At 33.4% G+C, this 15,046-nt stretch overlaps 1 protein-coding gene across 1 annotated transcript; it reads right to left on the bottom strand.

The window, feature by feature from the left end:
* Window positions 1-6,059: 6,059 nt before the first annotated feature.
* Window positions 6,060-7,552, bottom strand: LOC110812876 (tRNA-methyltransferase non-catalytic subunit trm6MTase subunit). The gene has a single exon (XM_022039757.2). The coding sequence runs from the start codon at window positions 7,217-7,219 to the stop codon at window positions 6,455-6,457; it is 765 nt and encodes a 254-aa protein (XP_021895449.2). The 5' UTR covers window positions 7,220-7,552; the 3' UTR covers window positions 6,060-6,454.
* Window positions 7,553-15,046: the final 7,494 nt, after the last annotated feature.

The following is a 15,046-nucleotide window of genomic DNA, read 5'->3' as shown; positions in this document are numbered from 1 at the left end:
TGCAGTAGTCAACCATTTCTTTAGTTATAAAAAAATTCTTTCATAGTTCTCGTTCCACTCAAACTTGACGTTATTCTTTGTGAGCCGAGTCAGAGGAGCAGCTAGGGTAGAAAATCCTTCCACAAACCTGCAGTAATAACTTGTCATCCCCAAAAAGCTACGAATTTCCTTGATCGATGTCAATTTTTCCCAGCCGAGCACTGTCTCAACTTTTTCGAGATTCACTAATATTCCATCCTTTGATATGATATGCCCTAGGAAGGTAGTCTACTCAATCCAGAACCTACATTTACTCAACTTTGCATACAACTTCTTTTCTCTAAGAACCTGCAAAACCTGAGTCAGATTGTGAGTGCGTTCCTCTCTGCTTTTTGAATAAACCAATATATCATTGATGAATACAATGACGAACTGATCTAAGAATTATCTGAAAACCTTGTTCATCAAATTCATGAAGATGGCTGGTGTGTTTGTTAGTCCAAATGGCATGATCAGGAACTCATAATGTCTGTACCTAGTTCGAAAGACTGTTTTGGAAATATTTTTTGCCTTGATCTTTACCTGATGGTAACCTGAACGTAGGTCTATCTTAGAGAAGACCTGGGTACCCTACAACTGATCAAAAAGGTCATCGATCCTAAGAAAGGGGTACTTGTTCTTGATCGTGACCCTATTCAGACTTTTGTAGTCAATACATGACTCCAACGTCCTACTTCTTTTTTTACAAATGTGACTCCAGCACCCCAAGGGGATACACTATATCGGATGAATCCACTATCCTATAATTCATTGATCTATTTTCTCAACTCCTCCATCTCAATACGACTCATGCGATAAGGAGCAACCGAAATAGGCCGAGTGTCTGGCTGAAGGTCTATAGTGAATTCGACTTCTCTGTCCACTTGTAGTCCAGATAGTTCATCCGGAAATACATCCGAAAATTTTCGGACTACTAGAATCTCTTGAATATAAATTTTTTTCTTGAATTTGCCTAGTTAGAAAAAATAGTCGAGTTAAAGCACTTGATAATAGAAAAATTTGCCATGGAGGAACAAATGTTAAAGAATTCTATTAATTTGTAAATGACTCCTCGTTATGAGTGTTGAATACAATTTTTTTATAAAAATAATCTACGGTAGCCCGATACGCCGCTAGCCAGTTCATTCCTAAAATTACATCAAAGTCCCCCGTGTCATTTTTTATTAGGTCCACACTCAATTTCTTATATGCTATATGTATGACACAGGCTATGTATATAACATCCCTCAGTAGTATCCTACTCCCAAGAGTAAACATAAACAACACAAAATCAAGTCTTTCAGATAATGCATTTAATTTTGATGCAAAAACATGTGAAACAAATGAATGTGAGGTACTAGTATCAATTAAAACATGTGCAAGATGATTACAAATAGTGTACGTACCATGTACTACGTCTGGGTTTGCTTCTGCCTCTTGCTGAGTGAGGTTGTAAGACCTACCCTGAATAGGAGGTCTGACCTGGTTCTAGTTCCTTAGGCACTCCCTTGCATAATGCTGGGCACTTCCACATATGCGACAGGTGTTGTTGAGGCGATAGCAGGGTTGATCTCCATGATTGTTGCCACAGTGGTATGTCCTGTCGCGTCCTGTTGTTAGAATCTGAGGGGCAGTTTGAGTCATCGGCCTAGATCTCTTATTCTATTGAACAGGTGCGATAGGTGCTGGTCTGTGGTATGGAGCTGAGGGCCTGAGGTTCCCCATTGTTAGAGAAAAAATATGAAGGTTCCTCTCTACTAACTATACCTTGTCCAGAACAATCGAGTAAGTACTGAGCTCGAACACATACAACTGTTATCTGATCTCAAGACGGAGACCCCACTCGAATTTTTTTGCCTTCCTACCTTCATCCATCATGCTCTCAGGGGAATACCGGCCCAACTCTAGGAACTTTCGAGCACATTCTGATACAGTCATGTCACTCTGGACCAGGTGTGCAAACTCCATTTTCTTCAGATATCGGATATGCTCTGAAAGGTACTCTGGTTGAAAGACTGTCAAGAATTGTTCCCAAGTGACTGGAACGGGCAAGGTGGCCTACTTGAGTTGTCACCAGCGGCTTGCCTCTCCCACCAGCATGTAGGTAGCAAAGATGACTCTCTATTTGGGAATCACCCTAAGAGTCGTGAAGGCATTCTTTGTCTCAGCTAACTAGTACTCGCCCTCTTTAAATGATGATCCCCTTGCAAAAGTAGATGAATTTAGTCTTTTATACCTCTCAATGTAGCCTGGGTCCATCGTGGGAGAAACTGGGTCCCATGGAAGAGGGACTGGACTGTGCTGAGGATGGATTTGTTGGTCATGTGGGGGCACCGAATGATACGGTGGAGGCATCGGATTGTACTGTGATGGAACAGAGTAATGCGATTGGGACACCGGGACATACTGTAGTGGTGTCGGGTGGCACTATGGCTTGGGCACCGAATCATACTATGGTAGTACCGGGTGGTACTGTGGAAGAGTAGGATCGTACTGTAGTGGCTCGGGATCCTCTTGATGCAAAGGTGGCTCAACTTATGGCAACGGGGGAGGGTCAGGTAGCTCCCTCCTTTCCTTCTGGATCTACTAGACAGCGATGAGTCTCTCCAGCATTTCAAATATCCAGTCAACATCCTCTCGAAGTGAACCCTCCCAGGCTGCTCAGTTTAGTGGGAGTCTTCCTCTCCTCATCTATCTGTACCTGCATTTCATAAGGAACGGTTGAGTGATAATTCATTATTTTTTGTGTTTTCAATGATTTTGTGTAAGGAATAGTTCCGAGAAATGCGACTCTGATACCAACTGTTAATGACCTCGGAACTCCAAATGAGATAAATTATAAATTTAGTGCGGAAGCGAAATAAATAGTTAGGGTTTACATTTCTTACACAATGACTGAAACTACCAAATAGGGCTTACAGGAATAACCCTTCTAAAAGAAAAACTAATAATCAAATAAATAAATGAAAAGTAAACAAACTGAACGTATTACTCGCAACCCTCTTATGGATCGAGCTCTAGATCATGGTCTTCTTGATCTAAAATGCTTAATGAAAGAATAAGTTATACTAGTTCAATAAGAATATCACGCCACTCACCTACACAGAAATGAATGTTGATAGAAATCATAAAAATAATTAATGGAGCTCTTAATTTAAGTAAATTCATTTATCATAAATAAAATCATTTACCGCATATTTCCCGTAGCGAGATTTCTAAAAATAATCTATAAAGTCAATAACATAACACATATCATAATTTCATATGCAATTAGTCGAAACAACAACTTTCTCTTTCAACCTAATAGTATTCCGGTTCGTCGGGACTGCTGATTGGACATCCGACATGGCACAATTTTTTAAAATTACGTTTTGACCTCCAGTTTCTAATTTTTTTTTTCAAATACCCCTATAATCCAAATTTTTATCTATTTTTTCTAAAATTATTTTTAATTTCATCCTCCCTTTAATTTTCTTCATTTTTTACATTAAATAAAAATAAAAAAATAAAAAAAAAAATTATATTTATATCTTAATTTTAATTACATTAAAATTAAATAAATTAAGGGTATTACATATTCTCATATTCTATAATAAAATATTTTCTTTTTAATTTTATTTGTAAATATAGAGATTCTGTCAAATCATGTTAAAATGTTATGTTATTTTTCTTTCTATCTTTGTTTTGTGTGATTATGCATGTTTTAAATATATATTTCTCCAAAAAAAAGTATTACATGATTAATATATTTTTTTAATTAGAATAATCACATCAGTTAAATACCCTACTCAAAATTTAAGCATTAAAAAAGTAAAGGATAGAAATATATATATATATATATAAAGTGAAAGGTCACCTCACTACTATAATTTATTACCATGATTATAAAAAGTGACTTTTTTCAAATGGAGATCACGGAGATATATGTAGTGAATGCAAAGTACATTTCCGGAAAATTAATCATGATTTGGTGATTGATTCTTTTCTTCAATTATAAACTTTTTTATATATTAATTTTCAATATAATTTAAAAAATATACTCCTAGAAAATATTTAATTTCAATTAATTATTCATAAAACCTTCAAAATATTTAATTTATATTACATATTTTTTAATTAAATAATAATTTTCACTATATAACAATTTTTTCGAATTTAAATCATATCTTTCGCTCAATCTTAAAATAATTATTTTCCATTTTTTTTGTAGTCGAAAAGATAATTAAGCAAAAATGTAAAAAAAGTAATCTGACTTATAAGAGCTGAAACAATAATAGAGTAATTTAATATATTATTAAAATAATTGATGATGGTGATTAATTAATAAGGTAACGATCGGGTGGGGATTGATGGTAAACAAAACTCATAAATGGGTGACTATTATCTTATTTATATGTGTGTGTGTGTGTGTGTATATATATATATATATGGACCGACTGATTAGATGTATGGTAGACTCGGTTATGGAAAGTTACAATAATGAATCACATATCAAATCTAAAAAATTTGTGTTGCTATTAATTAGTTAATGATTGAAATTAAAGTGGCTAATTTAATGGCAGGTGTTAAAGATAAAATTAAATCCCAAGTTGGGTTTGCCAAAAACATTCATAATTTTATCTGTTATATGACATGATACCCGCCTGATTTCATTAATTATTTAGGTGCGTTTTTGTTACTTAATATAATCAAGCAATTCTTAACCTTTAAATTTCAATTAAGAAATAAACCTTTATTTACTTATGCCAAATAATTAATTAATTAGATTAATAAATTAATAATAAAAAATAAATTATTAATTAGGTTACTTAATTATCGTTAATATTAAATTATTTTCTAATAAAGTTTTAATATAGACAAGAGTAATTCACATATTCTCTAGACGTAGAGTGCAGAGGGCTTTGAACCTAAATACAATACTCACAATCTTAGTAAACATATTAGCAACATAACTTTATTTAAAAAAGTTTAAGTGGCAAATCACATAAGCAATAAATTAACTTTTTTATATGCGAATAGGCTAAGATGGAATAGCATATTCATTTGTAACAATCTATTAAGTTCATCGATTCACATAGTTGTTCATATACTAATAGAAGATTCAACAATTACCACAATCTCTATTTTCTCATATGGAACTTCAGGTTGAAAGAATACTCTAAATGTTATTAAAATATCAGTAATTTTAATTTGGTACTCAAAAATATATATAATAAGTCAATTTATAATATTTAATACATGTTTTGAATCCATCGGTTATTTTAGTTTTTATTTGTGGGTGATATAAATCTCTTTATAATCTCATAAAGTAAGGATTATTGTAATAAAATAATTAAATATATTCAACATAAATTAGGAGTTAATTTAATGAAATTTTTTTATAGATATATTTTACAAAATTATCAACTAATCAAACACAAAGAAATTAGTCTTTTAAAATGTTTAGAAAAAATTTAAGAAATGAATTACAATAAAAAAATGATTAAGAATTAGATTAATATATCTACAAAATTTCGTTTATTAATTTATTAATTAATTTGTTTTTTCAACCTCTGAAGTCATGTACGATACATCTTGTCGAGCCTGTTGAGCCATTATTTTGAACTAGCAGTTGACCCGCGATGTGCATTGGTACTTCATTCAATAATCTGTTGTCTGATACACTGACCAATTTTCACTCCAAAACGTTAGAGCCATAAATTTATCTTCTTTTTTTTTTTCAATAAAAATTATATTTACAGACTCTCTTATACTAATTTGTTTTGGTCTGGACTCTCCGATATTAATTTAGAGTTAGACATTTAAATTATTTGATTTTTTTTTATAACAATTGAATTTTCATTATTTCATATAAAATATTATTTTTATATACACATCTTTTATTTAACAAAATCCAGAAGATAAATATGCAATTGGTTCTTAATTTTTTCTTGTTACAATATTGATGTAATAATTAAACAGTAATTAACATCAGTATTGGCAAAGCATATATGTCGATGCCTGTGTGAATTGTCATCAGTTCGGATCAGATTCAGTGCCTATTAATACGAAATAAGACAATATCGACAACATATTCCAAATTCTTTTTACATTACGAGAATTAAGTTACTGGGTTTTTTCGAATCATCTCCTTGATAAAAGTAAAATTACCTTCTCCGTGAAAGTAAAACTTCAGAGGAACCATGCCACCGATAAGTTCGCCTAAATTTAATTTTACACGCAAAAAAAGGAGGTAAATGCATAGCCAATCTTTTTACTCTATTCCATGTTCATGACAGATCAACACTGTGCATAGCGTTAACCAATAGCCACCAACAGTGCAAGGAGTGGAAGAAGAAGAAGAAGAAGGAAGCAAGAGACGACCTTCTTTACTTCACGGTCTCTTTTAATTTTTTCTTTTTCTGTTTGGAATTCGGAGTTAAACGAGAATTCACCTTCAAGTCTGGCTTTGAAGAACGACACTAAGGGACTCTTGCCGACGAAACTTCAACTGCTTTGCAATGAACTCTTCGATCGTTCGTTGGAACTCCTCGTTGCTCAATTCATCTTCTGGATACAATCCCCTAGCTTGGATTTTCTCGCCGAGATTCTCTCTTTCCTGGAACTTCTCTGTCTCCGATCGCCGAAGAATGCCTCCTTCCGATTTCTCTCTCGCCAACTTCTCCGACTTACTCCTCCGGTAAACTCTCCGGTTCTGTGATTCGACTTCCGGATCCGAATCGGAAACTGTACTGACGTCACGATTGGAGTGGCTTTCGCACGCAGGAGAAATCGCATTTGGCTGTGAAAAAATCACCTGCTTGTCCTCGTACACTATCTCCTCCCGTGGAGCATCTTCGCCTAACGGCTTCGCGCGATTCTCGTTGTTTCTGACAAACTCATCGTAGAGACTGCTGTCGACGTCTCCCGCAGCGTTGTTCTCGCCAGAGAATCTCCCGGAGTTCGCGATGAGCGCAGCGATTATGCCGTTACAGATAACGAACACGAAGAGAGGATTGGAGACGATGCCGGCGAGTCGGCGGATAAACTCTCCGGAGATCTTGACGACGAACGGTAGTCGAGTGCAGGTCCACGAGAGGAACACCAGAGCAAGACACACTTCTGCCAAGCGGAAAAGCCTCGCGATGCTTTGTAGGCGGTTATACCTCCTCATCGCGTTCGCTTTCTCTGCCTTCACGTTGTCAAAATCAACCGCATCCATTTCAATCAAATTGACAGAGAGATCGGGAATGAAGTCTAGTACTGAAATGCTCTACACAGAATATTTTAAACGAAAAGTTTCAAGGCATTGAAGAGTGACGAAATCAAGAGCCAGTATTCGAAACTGCTGGTTGTTTGGCCGGAGACTTTCCTGGAATTCTGAGAAAGAAACAGAGAGAAAATGGAGGGAAAAAAATGAAAAATATAGGAAAAAGATTTGGAGAGAGATAGAGAGGGAAGAGAAGAGTACAGTGAGGACACCGAAAGCTTTTTTTCGCTTTCTTTGTGCAAAGAACAAGAAGTAGTGCTCCAGATGACTGAACCTGTCTGCAGGCAAATCCGCTCTTTTATAGCCGCCTCGAAAACATACATCACTACAATTTTAAATGTAAAATTAAAAAAATAAATATTTATTAAATCAAATTAAAATTTTAATTTCAGAATTATCACGGTAAACTAATTTTTCTAAATAAAAAATTATTTTTACGGACTTACTATAGTAATTTAAAATTATAATTTGACTGTTACGATTAGATTATATTATTTAAATTAATTTAAAAATAATATTAATTTATGATTATAATTTAATTAAAAAAGTCCGAAGAAGTGAAAATTAATCTCTTACGGGAATTTGATTAGTTATCTATAGGTGTAAACTATAATTAAATGGCGTTAATTAATTAATCAGTCAGAAACTAGCCTTTTTAAGTTTTATCTGACGGTTGGGCAGGTGGAGCCCACTGCGGAAATGCCACGTGGATAATCTATAAAAATAATTTATCCTTTCCTGTATTTAAATATTCTTTATCATTTTTTTTAATTTTTAAAATTTTTGTAAGAGCGTGACATTTGAGGCAATAAAATATGGTTGGTTTTCACGTGAGATATATGTAACCGTGAAGTGTGACTCTTTAATTACTTACATTGTTAAATATAATCCATTTTATAGCATCATCTAATATTTATAATTATTAAATTATAAATTTTTTTTAAATTTATTTAATAATTAAAATGTCTATATATATATACACATGTATATATGTAATAACAATTGGGGATAATTCTTAATTATATATAGATATGTATGTATTTTAATTTCAATTAATAATGATGATGAGGAAGGAGGCAGTGACAAGAAGTTAGATGGGGGGGAAGTCGTTTAAATTTAATTAAAGTGTTGTTGAATCTTGAGAATCCCGTGTTCATCAGAGTTTTCTCTTTTTTTTTTTTCTTTAATTTCTGTGTTTAATTTATTATTATTATTATTATTTTTGGTAAAATAATAAGGATAAAAAATTACAATATATATCCAAATTAATATATAAATATTTATATTTTTAATCATAATGTATTTAATAAAATTATTAAACAATTAGTAATTTAGAAGAGATTTTGGGAAATTTACGTGACTACGTGAAGTGTACACAATTTACGGGGTACTCTACAAAATCATGTCCGTACACCGTGGCATAATGTTCAGCCACGTCTTATCTCGATCACCCCTGACACTCACTCTATGCCACGTATTAATTTCCTTTTTATAAAATATTTATTTTAGAAAACTAATATATGTATAATATTTAAGTATTTTTTTTTTAGTCTCATCTTTTAAAAAATATGTAATTTAATTTTCTCCTACTTATTTATTTATTTATATATTCAGAAATGAGGGTAGTCTAGTCAACCCAAATTGCCAATTGCCAACAATCTATATATTTACATGGACCCCTACTTCCCCTTCTGCATTTTTTGTTGCTGACATGTCTGCCTCTGGCTCATCATGCAACATTATTATTTTTTAAAAAATTAAAATATTATATTTTGTTCAAATAATTACTGATATTAAAATTCTAACTGCTAATAAATAAATATAAATACAAATAAATTATAATTTTCATTTTATTTAGGGGGTAATCTAAATCTAGAAAGTATAAATTGTTTTAATTAAAGATTAAATTTTTACCAAAACAGTGTTAGTCTAGGTAGTACCAAGAAATTTTACCAAATTAATTATCACAATAATTCATAAAGTTTATCAAGTCTAATATAATTAACTATTATATATATATTTTTTTATAAAAAATGAAACAAACTAATTTAAAATAAATAAAAATATTTAAGAATAAAATTACAATAAGAATGTAATAAATAACAAAATTTGAAAATTAGTTTTATAAATATATCCTAAAATTAAATACTACAAATAAAAAGCTTATCATTTCTAATGATTTGACAACCAAATTGCGCATATTTATTTTTCTAAAAAATAGATATAAGAATATTATCTAATCAATCAATGTGTACAAATATTGTAATTATTTTTTAAGATAGAACAAGGCAGCCGTACTACTTAACAAATCGTCAATGCTCTATTATATATTAAGGATTAGGTCGTGCCTATAAATAGGAAGCAAATAGACCATTTTGGCAATTTGGCACGTCAAATGTTAAACAAACCTAATGTATATATACACATATATATAATAAATAAATATAAAATATTTTTAGATTTTTATAAATATATATATATATATATAGGGTCTTATTGTTTGAAGTTAGCAAGATTTGGTTGTCTTGACAATCCCCATCATATAATTTGTAGGAAGGAGACAAAATTAAATCATGTGAGATGATGGCATTAGAAACTTATGGACATTTAATTATGCAATATGACGAGCTCCATACTTTCATTCACCAATTTGAGCATAATTTATCATGTATAAAGTTAATAATATACGTCATTTATGTTACAATTTAATGGTGTATTCTTAATGTTTGAACATGTTTTTTTTTTTTATATAAAAAAATTTATAAAATTAATTATTAAAATTTGTCATTCATTATAATTTAAATTTTAATTTACTATTAAAAAAATATTTAAAATTTATAAATTATCTTTACTAAAGTTTTAACTAATAATAATAATAATAATAATATATAATAATAGTAGAGGTAGTCGGGCGTGGAATTTTTTTGGGAGTATGTAGATGGATAGAATTAAAAAGAATATTGGAATAATGAAAAGATAATTAAATAACATATTTTGGAATCAAAATACAAAATTCTGAAACGATTCATCATCCACTTAGCAGGCAAAGTCATTTATAATATATATATATATATATATGTGTGTGTGTGTGTCTATATATACATACATATATATATATTCTTTTCTATTCAACTGGGTCTTTAATTTCGATCAGACAAACACCATTTATATTATTATTTATAAATTAATTTATTTATATTCTACATATTCTGCACCTTTGATTTTATTCCTCATTACTCATCAAGTTCAACATATGGAATTATAAAAAATTAATTTAGATTTCGTAACATGCATGTACAGTTTCTACTATAGGATTATATACTATTCACCCTTCTACTCCGATATTTATAATCCTCAATCAAATTACATATTCATTACTTTATAAAGAAATCAATTCCTAATATAATGATAAATTCTATAATAAAAACAAAACTCTCCAACAACCACCATACACATAGAAGTTCAAATACTGTTTCAATACTGTGAGTGTAATACTATGTCTCATTACGATTGATAACATCTTGATACTTTTAAGTCCGTTGCTCCGTTGCTAAGCTTTCCATTTTTGGCTCTTGCATCAACACATTTAAAATGGAAGTAATAAGTATACATAACCTAATAAGATGAAATTAGAACTAAAAACTAACGAATAACAATTAAATGATCTCCCTCCCTACTATCATTTCTCTACATCTATCATTCTGTTTTCTTCTTTTGATAATTATTAAATGACCACACCCATCTCTCTTAATCGTTCATGCATTGTGGGGACATCCTTATAAACCTCAATGGATACCAGTAGGCTGATAAAGAATAAGATTGTTATTCAAATCGATTACATATGAAATCATGATCTGTGTTATGTTATTGTCTCTGTAAGTTGTTTTGTAAATCTCACTATGGTAAGTAAATGGTAAAAGATTTTATTTATAATAAATGAGTTCGTTTAATTAAGAACTATATTAGTTGTTTTGATTTTTCTACCAAACTTAATTTATGTGTCAGTGAGTAGTGTGATATTCTTACTGGGATAGTGTAGTTTATTTTTTATTTAACTATTTCAGATCAAGAGGATCAGGATCCAGAGCCTGATGCACAAGAGGGTTGCGAGTAGGATGTCAGTAACTTTTGGGGTTACCGGCGGATAGAGAAGTTGAATTTACTATAAAATTACAACCCAGAACTCAACCAATCTCTAAAGTAACTATCTTACGAAAGCAATCCACATGGGCATGCTGTGTAGCTAACCAATTTATCTCAATATTACATCAAAATCCCTAATATCTAATAAGATTAAGTCCACTCTTACTTCTCTCCCCTCCTTGAATAACCTCTAGAGTGGCCTCCGCATTATGTGCTGTCAAGGCGAACACTCTACCTAGAACCATTACTCTGTTAGTCTACCTGGGTGCGGGACAGTCCCGTATTAAATGCCAAGTACTGCCACATCTATAACATCTACGCCCAGAATTCGGGCATGGTTTATCCCTATGACTCTGACCACAATGCGTATACTCGACATTCTTTGGCTAAAGCTGATGTCCTGGGGGTTAGATCATGTACTATCCTCTGCCTCTTCTCTATTTGGACGAAGGGTGGTGGTATTCGCTTATAACTGGGGGGTCCTCCACCATAGTCCATATGTTCCCTATATAGAGTTTATACCAACTGTGTTTTCTCTAGTACCGCCTGATAAGTAGGTAGGGCAAACACTGCTACTTGGTGATACAACTCTGGTCTTAGTCCTTTCTTAAATATTCTAGCCTTCTTCAATTCATGCAATATAACTTTTGGAGCAAAACGACCCAATTCTATATACTTCTCGGCATACTCTGCCACTGACAACTTCCCTTGGCATTGCTCTGCAAATTCAGTTTTTTTCCTTTATCTAAGAAAATCAGGGAAGTACTTATTAATGAATGCCTCTTGGAATACTTCCTAAGTCACTAGAGGGATTAGAGCCCCTCTTTTCAGACTCCACCAACATTCCACAGATCCTCTTAACATGAAAGTGGCTAGCTGTACTTTTTGTTCAGTTGTTATCTCTATTACATCAAATAACTTCTCGGTTTTTTTGATCCAATCTTCTACAACCAGTGAGTCGGAACCTCCATTGAATGCAGGGGGATTTAATCTTCGATATTTTTCAATATTACTCGTGTCCAACCCCCCCCCCCCCCCCCCCCCCTTAGCCAGTACTCTGATGTACCTGGAAGGATGGCTCTGGCCTTAATTCCTTCTCCCAAATCATGGTGGCCAGACTCTCCACTACTCTGCACAACTAATTAAAATTATCTTGGTGGCCAGGGGTCTGTCCTATAGGCGACACCTGGGGTGGTCTAGGAAAAGTGGTGGGTGATTTGTTGTGAATGGGGGCGGCCCTTGAAATGCAGAGAGTGGCACCTGCTGAAACGCGGAGTCCCGGGGGATGCTGTTGGCATCTCCCAAAGGGCTAGTGTTGATCCCTGTCGAGGTCGGCCCCTACCTCTTTTCATTGTTTCGCCTTGTCCACCTGCATTGTAACAACCTGCATTAGTCTTCTTTTCCTTAAAAGATAGTAGATATTATAACTTATTAAATGCTCTATGTCTGTAAGATGATATTCTGATACTAACTGTAATATCCCTGTACGATTTCTACTATAGGATTATACAATATTCATTCTTCTACCCCGAGTAAGATATTTATAATCCTGAACCAAATTGCATATCCATTACTTTATAAAGAAATCAATTCATGTTACAATGATAAACTCTATACTCAAAGAAACTCTCCAACTATCACCATACACATAGAAGTTCTAATACTATTTTAGTACTGTGAGTATACTACTATGTCTCTTTATGATTAATAACATCTTGCTACTTTTAAGTTCGGTGCTCCTTTGCTAAGCTTTTCTTTTTTAGTTCTAGCCTCAACACATCTGAAATGAAAATAATGAGTATACGTAACCCAATAAGATGAAATTATAACTAAAAACTAACAAATGACAATTAAATGACCTCCCTCCCTACTATCATTTCTCTACCTTTATCATTCTGTTTTCCTCCCTTGATAATTATTAAATGACCGCACCTTTCTCTCCTAATCCCACTTAACCCCTTACCGTTAGCCCCCTCGTTCTCCAACTCCCATAACAAAAATACATTATACCCCTTTGTTTTAACCCTAGTACCTTATCAACTCTCAATCTACTCCACCTCTATTACACTTTTTTTTTAAAACTGGTCCACCAGGGCCATACACACACACCCTTGCTGCATCTTAGGGCTCTGCCTCAACAACAACCACAATCACCATGTCGGCCATTACATGACCTCGTGCACTATCACACCACAACATAGAATACACACTATTATTCCCGCGACAATGACCACTGAATATCCCCATCGAACTCTACCAACTTCGACCAAACAGTCTCACACACACCTGACTGGGTACAACATGCCACTACTCATCATACTAGCACATCCATATCTGCAAGCCTCGACCAAAGGCCTTACACACACAACTCACACACACGAACACACAACATGCCACTGATTTCCACACCAGCATACCAGAATGCCTCCCACACCTACTTACATACACATACACATACCATTGCCCAACCTACACATTATAACATGTGACCCCGACAGACCCCCACCCCACCTATAACTACACACACACAGACCACGAACCACCATCCTTGCACAACAGAAGACATCTCCCTCGACCAAGTAGCCTTACCCACATAACTAAACCTAACCCCGCCACAAGTCACCCATTGCCTATACTTATACCTATACAACAATGCATCCCACTCTCACATTTACCTCACTTCTCGGTTACACACAAACTCCTCATCCATAGGCTCCGTCCCCGTCCACACGACACCTCCAGTTCATTCCTCTCCCTCTCTTTACAGTGTACTCCCTCTCCCTCCCCATACCTCAATTTTTCTTACACTTCCTCAACTATTACAACTCCTCTACTTCCGTCTCCTTGACGAGGAGCATCTCCATTAACCTACACATACAATTTCTCGAGGTTTGTCCTAAATTAGTTTAGAATTCCAAATTTCTCTTAACTCTTGTTCTATCCTCCTCTATCTCCCAAAGCTACTGCGACCTCACCTCTTCCTGAACTTCCGAATAGTTCTCCTTCCATATTTGCCTCTGATTTCTGCCTCTTGTAATTGTCTCCCTCTCTCTCACCTGCACTCTATGTTTTCCCTTTTCCCTTCTTTCCCCTCTTCTTCCCTTCCTCTCTCTTCTCGACGCCGCTTTTATACCTATCCAAACTTCACATCTCGACCGTCGATTTCTCCCATCCCATCCTAACCGTTCATCCCACTCTCCCTCACAGATCTAGCCTATTATAGATTATCATAAAATTATAAAAGAAAATAAATAATATGTTTATATCTACGTTTATTAATTAAATAATATACATACATAAATATAAATAAACAATATATTTATATCAATCATCAAATAAAAATACATGTAATAATACAGACCGAATTGAACTTACAATTTTTTTAAAAGAAGAGATCTATTAATTATTTATAGTAACTTAAACGAGCCTTTGTCCATTGCATAATGCTATGCCTACTTTGGTTTGGGAACCAACTTGATGATTTTAATTCTTTTCACTTATTGACATCAACATAAATAAATATGAAACAAAAGGTAAACAAAAACAAGATTTATCAATGGTGGAAATATTATTCTCGTGGAATCTACAGTGATGATCAGCAAAAATTATTGTTTGCCAAGAAATTGACATATACAT

This window comes from Carica papaya, chromosome 4 (assembly GCF_054855325.1).
Source record: "Carica papaya isolate Zhongbai chromosome 4, ASM5485532v1, whole genome shotgun sequence".
In the NCBI taxonomy this organism is placed as follows: Eukaryota; Viridiplantae; Streptophyta; class Magnoliopsida; order Brassicales; family Caricaceae; genus Carica; species Carica papaya.
Note: the sequence above shows the minus strand (reverse complement) of the source record. Positions and strands in the feature narration are given on the sequence as shown.